Source organism: Hoplias malabaricus, chromosome 2 (assembly GCF_029633855.1).
Source record: "Hoplias malabaricus isolate fHopMal1 chromosome 2, fHopMal1.hap1, whole genome shotgun sequence".
In the NCBI taxonomy this organism is placed as follows: Eukaryota; Metazoa; Chordata; class Actinopteri; order Characiformes; family Erythrinidae; genus Hoplias; species Hoplias malabaricus.
The window spans coordinates 44115063-44127351 of record NC_089801.1 but is presented as its reverse complement, the minus strand read 5'-3'; the positions used below and the strand labels follow the sequence as shown (position 1 = coordinate 44127351).

The window sequence follows — 12289 nt, the reverse complement described above, 5'->3', positions numbered from 1 at the left end:
CAATTAAACCTCGCTGTACTTACTCGAGCTACCTTGGATGACTAAATCTTTCTGTACCTGCTCCTTGAGCTACCTTAGGGCAGTTATACCTTTCTGTACATGCTCCTGAAGCTACCTTAGGGCTATTAATCCACACTGCACCTGCTCCTGAAGCTACGTTGGGGCGATTAAACCTCACTGTACCTGCTACTTGAGCTCCTTCTGGGAGATTAAACCTTGCTTTACCTTCTCCTTGAGGTACTGCATGGCTAGACCTAAAGCTACCTCAGGGTGATTAAACCTCCCTGTGTCTCCACCTTGAGCTTAGTAGCTAACACTAGAGCTGAGTGGAGCGAGTTTGGAACCTGCTGCTATTTTTTAACACAACTATCCCTTCCCAGTTAGTAAACAATTATTAAATCTAGTATTGTTCTATTACTCCTTGGAAGGCATAACAATAGTGAATAATTCTGAACATGATCTTTGCTGTTGTTGCTGTTGATAATGTTGCTATTATAATTGTATTTTCCTTGTGCGTATGCCCCTTTGCAGTTATCACTCTGAGGACAACGTTCGACAGGGTTCTTCTGTGACAGAAGTAGAAGCGAATCTCACTCGCCTTCTTCACTCCGAATACCTTTCTCTCTTGGAAACGTTTCAGTGAGTCCATCATTCATTCTCTGTCCCTTTTTTGCTACCGACCGTGTTGTGTGTGGCGATAAGTGGCCATTAACACACTGCAGGAGTATTTACAGGTGCCTTTTCCTCTCTTCATGCCTTTATTAATCCTTAGAGACATTGTGTCCCAGGGGTCAAAGGCTGGGGGGTCTTGTCGGGTGTTTAATTAAAACCTCTGTGTATGAATGAAACTCTGGGAGCGTTTTAAAGTGGGAGAGCTCATTATAGCCAAGTACTTCTCTCTGTGGGTAGGTGAAGGGCTTCTCAATGGCAAGGGCTTCTCAATGGAAGGGCTCCATGTCTCTATTACTGAAGCACATTCATCTGCAAGAGCAGGAACGAGATGATTTGTCTGCTCAGAGCTTTTTAATAGCAGTGAGAGGTGAGCAGTGCCCCTAATTCAATACTCTGTGTGTGCATCTTCAGGAAACTCGACAAGCACAGTAAAGGGATCATTAGTCAAGAGGAGTTCAGGGCAGCTCTGGAGAACAGGTACAATTTCTTTTATTGTCTTTTTTCCTTTCTCTCTCTCTGCTCTGCATCACTTTTTCTGATCTATCACTCTTCACCCCCCCACCCCCACGCTTCCTTCTTACCTTTTCAACCTCTTTCATCTCCCATTGTAATTTCAAAAGAGATTTCACTGAATATAATCCTTTCCTGTCAGGCCGCTTTAATAAACATGAAACCCTTTAGATGTCTGGTTCCCATCACTAACTCTGTGAACTGTTCTGACATTGTAGGATACACTGTATGTTCTTTGTGGGTCCTCAATCGTTCTTCAGTAGAACCACTACATGCGTAAAGGTTCTTCAGGCTGATGGAGATTGTGTTGTATAAGGTTCTATACATATAGTACAGCAATAGGGATTTTCTGTTGTTAAAATCTTGACATCCCAACAATAGCAGAACCCAGTGTGGTGCTACATAGAAACTTTTTCAGAGCAATTTTATATAGAACAATGTATTATATATATTTTGAATGTTATTTAAAGCAAAATTAGTGTATGATTTGGTATTTTTTCAGTTGTAGAGTGTAATGCACTTTTACAGCACAGGGGAAAGGAAGTGAGGTGGTTACCTGCCCTGCTCCAAAAGTTACATAGTGCAGTTTCTGCAGTACGGAGCTCACAGTAGCAATGGTAGAGGCTCTATTCTCTCTAATACAGCTCAGTAGAGCTTCTCAATGATTTGGAATCTGTAATTTTAAAATTAAACCTTTAAGCCTCATTCCTTCCTATAATCCCATCAGTCTGGACACCAGGCCAATTGTGGTCAGTGTGTTGGTCAGTGGGAGCCAAGTCTATTAGAGCTTAATGACATACAGGCAGAGGTATTCATAAAGTTTGATAAATCAATCGGTCATTATTTGTGGTTTCTGGACCGAGTGAAGGTTGTAGGTTGTAGGAGTGTAAGTCTGTAGAAGTAAAGAATGTGTGTGTGTGTTGGAGAGAGGTTTTAATCCTGTGATTGAGAGATTGGTCAGTGTGTGTGTGTGTCCAGCTCTCTGTGCCATGGTTGGGTGGAAAGGCCAGTTGACCTCTCCACCTCTCCAGCCTGTGCTATGTAAGAGGGTCAATGAGCGGCGTATGCTGAAGGTCTTCTTAGCTGACCGGACTCTCGGCTTGTGCTGACCTCTCGCTGAACTCTCCCCAACTCTCTCTTCAGGTTTGGGATCATGATTTCCGCCCAAGAGTTTAAACAGCTGCTGGACACTCTACCCATGGACCGTCTCGGAAATGTGCAGTACAGCATTTTTATGGCAGCATTTGACACAAGGTAAAAGCCTCAGATGGGCACAAATACAGAACTTTTTACAATTACTTGCTCGGCACGGTTATTAAAGGATTTATGAAGCAATGATTATGAAGATATCCCTTGTTCAGTGTATGTTTACATTAATATGTTTATCTGGAGTCCACCAGTCCACACACTGTGAAACAAGACCACCTCAGTTATTTTTTGTGTGCTCCCTAATTCAGAAATCATGGGATAAATCAAGCTAATATGATTCTGCTCCGGAGGAAAACAGAGACAACAAGCCTAGAGAAATAAGAGCACTGAGTAAAACGGAGAAGAAAGAGAACTGAACAAAAATGGCTAAAAACCAGAGCTACTCATTCCTCACTAGCAAGCAGCTTAATGTCTAAACATTGCTATTTAGACAGACACTGCTGTGGGCCTTGTGGGGTTTTTAACCAAAGCAGGTCACAGACATTTTATTAAGAAGCAGAACCAGTTCCACTATGGAGAAGGAGGAGTATATGACACCAATAAATTAAAACACTAGTTTAAGGAAATATATTTGGATTAATTTAAATATAACCTACAGTATTTGTAATATGAAAATACAAAAATACATTACATAAAACCCCCTTTTTTTCATAGCAAAGTTACACACTTGGTTGTTCTACTAGGGTTCTTTATTAAAAGAAATGATTCTATATAGAACCATAAATGTTTCCTCATTAGATTCTTCAGATTAAAGGAGTATATGCTGTACTTGGTTCTAAAAAGCACATTCTACAGAAATCTGAAGAACCATCTCAATGAGGTGCTCAGGGTTCTATACGGAACCATTTTGTTCACCAATGAATCCTTGCAGAACCATAATTTTTCAGAGTGAAGATTAACCTTGTCGTCAAGCGATCTGTGTTAGCTATTTCTCTGACCACGCTTAAGAAAGACAACTGTAAATTTAATAACTGTAGCAAGGGTAGGAGTTGATGTTTGTCCTGAGTTACAGATGTTGATAATGAATCTAGCTAATGAAGCTTCTTTGACTAATGATGATAACATGGTAATATCTATATTTGCATTTTCTTGAGCTGTTGTTTGTTAATTGCTTGTATGTTAGTGTAGCACAATCAGTAAATACAGATTTAATCTCCAAACATTTCTTTCAGTGACATCTGGTGGACTCCTATTACTAGGCTAACAGGCTAACACACTAAACACAAATTAACACATTAAACACGTTACATACAATGAGACACTGAAAAATCTAAAGTAAAATGTAGACATTGTAATATATATGGTTGGTCCTCTCTTGTTTTCTGAGTACTGTTAATATTTGGTGTGTGATTGTGCTTTGGTCGCTGAAATTTTTTTTTTCAGCGTTTACATTTGACTTGTTTCTGTTCAGTGTTGTCTTAATTATAGTCAAATCACAACACGTCTAACCACAGACGCTGTGTTTTTCTTTGGTGAGAGCTGCTCGAGACGCTCGGTCGGCCTTGACGTTTAGGTTGCTTCCATGTGGCATATAGGGGCAGTGCATGAGCATAGTGTGGGGACATAAAAGAACAAAAATAATAGATGTAATTGATAAAGACAAGATCATGTTGATTAGAAGTTCTGAATGTCTGAAAGTTTGGTTTCTTACATCAGGAGTGAAGGTGAAATATCTCATGATCAAAATGTTGATGTGTAAATACATATATTTTTAAATACCTTCTCCACCCAGTGCTTTTTGAGGTGGTATCATTGCTGTTGTAGTAAAACCTTGTATACTGTCACTGTCAAAGTCTACCATTTCCATTCTTAATGCTGCTCTTTACATTGTTGCACCAGCAGAAATGCTCCAGAATCAAAAAGATTTTTGCCCTCACCTTTTATGCATTTTTTAATTAATGTTGAAAACTGATCTTTTTTAGAGTAATACAATAATGGGATTTTTTGTATTATTTTATTTTATTTTATTGGTTTAGTTTGAGTTCATTTGCTTTTACATATTTAGACGCCACATATTTAGATATTTTAAACATCATTTTGTGTTAATTCCTAAATGTTTTTTTCCCCCAGAGTTTGATGTAGATGGTTGGGTAGAGTTGAGTTTACAAGGTTGGATTTGGGGATTAGATGTCGGCCACCCGTGGGGGAGACTCATGAGAACTCCCCCAGAATGTCCAATGAATGCCCCACAATACACAACGCAATGTAAACGTTTCTGAAAAAGAACAGGGCAATGAATTTAAATCTGCAAGAGTAACAGCTCCTACACATGTGGTTTCTGTGGGGTTTGTGTGTGTGTGTGTGTGTAGGTTGGATCGGGGATGGGGGCTGTAGGCTTAGCTTCTCACTTTTTCTTTCTCTCTGTGTGTGTGTGTGTGTGTGTGTGTGTGTGTGTTTGTGTGTGTGTGTGTGTGTGTATGTGTCTGTGTGTATGTGTGTGTGTGTGTGTGTGTGTAGGATAAAGACCTAGAAAACCAGCCTGGCTTAGTTGACAGGTGACAAGGGTTACACTGAATGGGGATTTTGTAATACCAACAGTGGGGGAAAAAGCCTGGGCACCGAGGGACCTCCTGAATGGAGAGAAAGGGAAACTTTCGGACTGTTATAAAGACCCTCCGCGACTGACCACCGACACCACCATACTTGCCTTTCTCTCCATCTCTCCCCCTCCCTCGCCACCCCCTTACTCTAATCAATGCTAAATCATTGCCATGCTAAAACAGGCTGATCCCAGTGTCACCAGTTCCTGTGTGGCATTCTCTCTGCTCCGGAGCAAACTTTTGACATGTTTGTCTAACTCCGGCTTAAAGCCATCCGGCATCATTTAAACTGGACACATATACGTCATTCCTGTCCCTTTCCACCCTGTCCAAACCCACCCCGTGTCCCTAACTTTAGTATCTGTATCTGGGACCACATCTGTGTACACACTCTCCGGTACAGGTATGTTTTCCAGAAGTCTGGACAGTGTAAATGTTCCTCCAGAGGTCCAGTAGTGGCGTTATGTTCTTTTCTCCAGAGGTAAAGTAGACAGGATTTCAGCATGTGTATGATTTGTTTGTATTTGGTTCAGTTTAGAGATGAGCACACAATCATTTAGATTTGTGTGTATTAGTGTATTTCTACCAGTCAACAAGTGGTCCTCAGAGTGTTGGGGTCAGTTTTATGGAGCTGGTTTAAAGAGGGGTCCCAATTCACCTCATAACAGCACTGTTACTTCAGTGATTCTAATTAATGGACTGTGATTTCTCTTCTCTTCTCTCCTTGACGCCATTTTTCTCTTCTCTTCTCTTCTCTTCCCTTCTCTTCTCTTCTCTTCTCTTCTCTTCTCTTCTCAATGCCATTTTCTCTTCTTTTCTTTTCTTTTCTCTTCTCTTCATCTCTCCTTGACTCCATTTTTCTCTTCTTTTCTCTTCTCTAATTTTCTCTTCTCTTCTCTTCTCTTCTCTTCTCTTCTCTTCTCTTCTCTTCTCTTCTCTTCTCTTTATCTCTCCTCAATGCCATTTTTCTCTTCTCCTCTCTTCTCTTCTCATCTCTTCTCTTCTCATCTCTTCTCTTCTCTTCTCTTCTCTTCTCTTCATCTCTCCTCAACACCATTTTTCTCTTCTCTTCTCTTCTCTTCTCTTCTCTTCTCTTCTCTTCTTTTTGCTTCTCTTCTCTTCATCTCTCCTTGACTCAATTTTTCTCTTCTCTTGTCTCATTTCTTTTCTCTTATCTTTTCTTAATTTTTTTCCCTCATTTCTGTAGCTTCTTACCTCTTCTTTATTCTCTCTTATAGTTTGGTATCTCCTTTTCTTTACATGTTGCTTAAAATGTATTCTCATCCATAATCCATAATTTACTTATCTAGTCTCAGATTTTCTCTTTTCTCTTGGTATATGCTTAATTTCTCTTCTCTTCTCTTCTCTTCTCTTCTCTTCTCTTCTCTTCTCTTCTCCCAGCTGTAGTCATTTCATAAACAAGCTATCTTCCTACCTTTCGTAATTCTTCAGGACCCACCCTCTGTGTTTGTGTGGTCCCTTTTGCTAAGAAAGGGAAAGTTAGAGAGGGGGAGAGTGATAGAGAGAAAGCAAAGTCAGTGGATGGGACTCTTTTCTTGTGGGAACCCTGAGCCACAGAAAGCCCACCATCGTACAGCACGATGTTGGTAAAAGAAACATTTTGTTTTTTCCCCCTTCTTCGTCTCTTTCTCTACGCAGCCATTCATGGCTTTAATTTTTATTCATGGGTACTGGGGGGATATTGAGGCGGGCTCAGGGACAGAGAGGAAAACCGCTTAAACCGGGTCCAGGCCTCAGCCCAGCGGCCGGCACAATGGCCATAGTGTTGGGGCGGGTCGGCACGGCTCAACACATTCTGCCTCTGTCAGGGGGAAAACGGCTCGGGATTAACATCTCATTAATACCATCCATGACTTCTGTTCAAAGAGCAACTTGTGTAAAGTTTCCGTGTGTATGACGGGTAATCCGGCCAGCCTGCAGCTGTAGGGAGGTGCACACACACACACACACACACACACACACACACACACACACACACACAGACACACACACACACACACACATACATTAACTTTGCTTAAACTTCTGGGATTTTTATACAGTTCAAATTCAAACTTAACCCTGGGTTGGTGTGGGTTGCCTGGTCTAGCCCTAATTATAAGCCCATGAAATCTGTGATTGAACATAAAACATAAACCTTAGGTCATCATTAAGATTTAAGGCCACAGAAGATAGAGGTTCTAATTGATTGCTCGGTTAGCTAGTGTACTTGTCCTGAGCTAATTCATAGTTTATCTGTTTAAAATCTTCTCAAAATATTGAGCTTAAACCACAACCAGCTCTGGATTTTACTTTCTCTACTGTGCTTTACTTCCAGGAAATAGCCAAATGTCTTTCATCTTAGTGAAAATCTGTCCCCACTAAGGGATGAATACACATTCAATACCCAGAAAAAAACTGTTTATTTTCATGCATTGTGGGGACATTGCATAAACGTGCTTCTATTTTGTGGAAATATACCCTAACCTTATGTATTTGTACTCCTAGCCTAACCCCTAATCCTAAACTTAACCCCAAACCCTAAAACTCAAACCCTAAACCATATTCCAAAACCAATCCTTATCCTAAATTTAGCCAGACATCATATCCTCAAGACATGTTTTCATCTTAAGATGTAATGATTCAGACTGTGGGACCAGTGTTAAAAGGTCTTGATTGTCACAAGAACAAATATACCTGTTTTATACACACACACAAACACACACACTTCCATTCTAGGCATGATACTGAGGAGGGTCATGAAACATTTGAAGGACAATTAGCAGACACTGCTCCATCAGACTCAGTAAAACAGCTGAGGGATTTATCCTGCATTTCATATAAGGTCTGTTATTTTATTCATTCATTTATAGTCTGTAACCAGCTTCAGTTCAGGGTTGCGGTGGGTCCGGAGGCTACGCGGAGTCATTGGCACAAGGCAGGAACACTGGAGGGGGAATTTTTCTATTATATAAAATATAAACATTATATGAAATATTAAAAAGTGTACATATAGTTTATATATTTATATACATAATTGGTGCAAATATGGCATAATTATTAATTCATTCATTCGTGTAATTCTCAATTTGGTCTGTGACACTGACAGATCCATACATGGAATAATAAACTGATCAGCCACATTATTAAAACCACTGACAGGTGACATGTCTCGTCATTGAAGTTGATGCAGTTGATTTTGAAAGCAAGAGAAATGATCTGTGACAGGATTTACAGGATCTGCTGCCTTTGTCTCAGTGTCAGATACCACAGGACACCTCCACGGGTCTCATGAATTGGAGGAAGGAGGATGACCTGTGCAATGTCAAGCAGGTGGTTTTAATGTTATGACCGATCAGTGTATTTTTCATATGTGATATATGGTACAACATCTTGTAATGTCAAAAATGGTAGCAAGACCACTCAGTCAGTTTTTGTGTCTTTCTGATTCTGCTCCGCTTCTGGTGTCAAGTGCAAGGACTTTAGGATTGCCCCGTCCCCTCGTCCGAGTTTGTTCAATCACAGCACTGGACCCGCGTTTACCTGATAGAGCCAAGACTAGGTTAAACGCAGCAGAACAGACAAAACAGTCACAGAGAAGTAAGAGCACTGGGTAAGAACTGAGACAACGAGAATGGTGAAGAAAGAGAACCGAGTGAAAATGGCTGAAATCCAGAGCTTTTGCTCCTCGCTCCTAACTGCTGTGCACTCAGGTTATGGTAAGCAGTGAGTGGCTCATTATCATTTAAAGGACAGGTGCTGACAGTGGCCATTCTGAACAGGGCTGTTTAGACAGTGGGGAGAACGCTGCTATGGGCATGTGGGGTTTAAAAATATACAGTTCACAAGACAAATTTATAATGGTACAGTAACACATTCTTTCTGTATATCCTACAAAGTGAGGACTGTACTGCAAATTTATGAGAACCTGCATATACACACACACACACACACACACACACACACACACACTCACACACACACACACTTATCTCTCGCTGCTCAGATGGTGGCCCAGATTAGGCAGACAGCAGATAAACGTGCATCTACTCATTCTCCTATTTTCCTTCCCATGGCTTACTCCCTCCCTCTCTCCATCCATCTATCTATCCCTCAATCCTAGCACGGGACGAAAGAAAGAGAGGAATAAGCCACTCATTCATCCGTCCGTTATCTCTGAGGGTGTCTTGTCTCCGCGAGTGACGGGGATCATTCTTTTCTCTCCGTCCGTCTCTCGCCTTTTCTCTTTTATTCCCCCTGCCTTACAAATCCCTCTTTCTCAGCCTGGGGAGAACAGTGGGAACACGGAGAGAGAAAACATACTCCCTCTTTTTAATATCTCGTTGTCCTGATCCGATACTGAGAGGGTGTTGACGTGATCTGGAGTGGTGCTCCAGCGTAACCTAGAATCCAGGAGAGTAACCGTGTTGTCTGGCTTTTTTTACTGAACTGTGAATCAAAGTTGGTCTTCACACACTCGTCTCTCAGAAATATCTGAAGCAGTGCTAAATTTAAGATCAGTGCTTTGACCAGTGTTTCATTTAACATTAATAAATAAAATAATAGCAAATAAAGAGAATTGTATTTTCAGAAACTTAAGAAAAATACTGAAGTTTGTAAATAAAAATGTAACAGGACCAATATTACATTACAATTTAAATTGTAATTGTAAAAGAGGCAAATCAACTTTAAAACAAATGCAAAACAACAGACACTTCCGCAGTGTGGCCGGGCTGATTAAGTTTACAGTATGACATCACCATTCATTCATTCATTCATTCATTATCTGTAACCGCTTATCCAATTCAGGGTCGCGGTGGGTCCAGAGCCTACCTGGAATCATTGGGCGCAAGGCGGGAATACACCCTGGAGGGGGCATGACATCAACATGCATCAGATTAAACATTGAATATTTAGTTTTCGAATATGTGGCTGTTTGGTTATTAAATATTAAAATAATTTATCTTCTCAGTAAGTGTGGTGCTTGTATAAAATTCTATATTTACCATAAATACAAAAACATTAATGCTTTAAATGTAAAATGAGTGTTCATTCACACATGGAATATCACACTCACTGGAATAATGTTATTTGATTTTTTTCGTATTTGGGGTGGGGGTGTTGGTTTGTTTGTTTCTAAGTAAGTTAGTAAGAGTAAGAGTAAGTAAGTTCTTACTGGTCAGATAGATTTTGAAAACTTTTATCATTGGATACATATGTGAATGTGAATATTAAAATTTTGTTTAACGGTTTTGGGTATGTGTGTGGGAGTATTATTTCATATTTGAGTTTTGGTTATTTTATATTTGGGCATTATTTTGTTATTGAGTATTTAATGTTTAGGTATTTAATGTTTAGGTATTGGTATTTAATTTTGGTGTTCTTTTTTAATATCTGGGAAAACGTATTACATTTTTGATTATCTGGTATTTGGGAAGTTAATATTTCTCTATTGGGTGTTTGGATAGTTTATTTTTGGCTATAAAGGTTTTAAATGGCTCTTACACACCTTACCACTATAGAACTGTAAATATTTAACACATTTTATTAGTAAAAATTCTTTCTCCAGTGTATTTATTTATGTGTTCAATTGATTAATGATCCTCTGCTCTGCTGATTTTCCAGGGTTTGCTAGTTTTCCTTTGAGTGTTTCTGTGATTTTCTGTATTAGTGTGAAGAATGCAGATTATTTTGAAATTGAAGGGCATGTAAGGGCACACAATATTTAAATCTAACTTAATTCAAAATGGATATTTGCCTTTAATACATTTAGTGCAATATTATCTTGGGTGAAATATTATTTATTTGGACTGTGGTCAGTCAGACAGGGGACAGCAGTAAAAACACAGGCCTAATTGAGTCTGCAGTTGAAGTAAGAGTGTGGGTTAAATCTGTGAATGATTGTTTTGTGCAGGATCAGGACACAGAAGCTTGTGTCCAGCGGACAAAGTGCAGTACAAGAATGCGGCAGCGGCAGTGTCTGCGTGTCGCAGCGAGTTTGTCTTCATGTCGTTGCTTCTGTGGCATTTTCCGTACCTCCACTTGACTGAGTGCTGGCCTTTTATTGCGGCACAACTTCATTCTCGCACATTCGTTCTACTTTCTTTGCTGCAGTCTGTGCCACGGTGGGTTAATGGCAGACTGATTGGATTAGAGGACATTCCTTCCACACTGACGTGATGCAGAGAGACAAACCTGATTCCCATCATTGGGAGTGGAGCTTTACCACGTCTCCCAAAAAACAAGTCTCTTCATCAGAGGACATACAGACAAATTCTTCTCTGAACTGGCCCCAGATCAGCCCTCCTGGTTTATTCTGTAATGGTAAAGGCTTGGATCTGAGGAGATCTCGGGAGGGCAGGGTCACAACTTTATCCAATGGACTTTTCGCTTTCGTATCAATGAGAGCTTTCAAGGTTTTTAGGGGGAAATGTTCTTTCCATTGGAAACAGAGAGGGATTTGAGAACAAAGTGCTAAGGAGCTTTCTGAAGCTGTGAATGGAGGAGGTACATTCCCTCGGGGAAATCTAGAACCCTTTATAAGGTCAGAAACGAAACCACTGACATGGAGTGATTTCAGCTTGTGAAATCTGAAATTTTTCTTCAAATTAACATTTTTCATCTCGCTGAATTTTAGTGGACATTCCAGTCTTTAATGCATTGGACATCTATTCTACACAGGACAAACTTAACATTTTTAAGCAACATGTAGAAATCCCATTTCCAGAAAAGGTGGGCTGCTGGGCAAAATGTAGATTCAAACAAAGTGTAATAACCTGCAAATAATTGAAACCCTATATTAAAAAAGACTATATCAAATAGTGAAAAAAAATTTGTTTTTGAAAAATCTTTGCCCATTTTGAATTAGATGTCACTGATATGTTAAAAAATTGGGATTGGAAAATAAGTCTGGTAAAGTGTAATGCTACCAAAATAAAATACATGAGATTCATTGGCAATAGGTTTGTGATGTGATTGGGTTTAAAGAGAGTAGAGACTGAACTCTGAGCCTGAGCTTGTTTAAAATGGACTGAGGTGAAGCGAATATGTGCTGTGTGTCTGTCAAATCAAAAATTGAATATTTTTAAAAATTACAGACTGTGGGCTAAAGAGGAAAGGGACCATACGGCTTGTTATAAATGCACAGTTCAAAAGCCAGCATCTATGATGCTATGAGGGGCATTAGTTAACAGGGTATGGGTGACATGCACATCTGTAATACAGTTACAATATAGCTCTTTAGTAAAACAGTCCAGGAGCTAAATTAGTCCAGACCTGTCACATACTGAAAACAACTGGTGCATTATAAAACAACACTAACAGAGACCCTGAACTTCTGAGCAGCTGAAACCTTTTAA

General features: G+C 39.8%; 1 protein-coding gene across 2 annotated transcripts in view; it reads left to right on the top strand.

Annotated features, from left to right (window-relative positions):
* si:ch211-197n1.2 (EF-hand calcium-binding domain-containing protein 6) overlaps positions 1-12289 on the top strand; it is a 32935-nt gene that overhangs the window by 9604 nt on the left and 11042 nt on the right. For both annotated transcript variants that reach the window (XM_066661600.1, XM_066661601.1), the window contains exons 11-13: positions 532-639; positions 1084-1149; positions 2326-2436. In XM_066661600.1, the coding sequence (XP_066517697.1) occupies positions 532-639; positions 1084-1149; positions 2326-2436 (285 nt within the window). The remainder of the gene's footprint in view (positions 1-531; positions 640-1083; positions 1150-2325; positions 2437-12289) is intronic.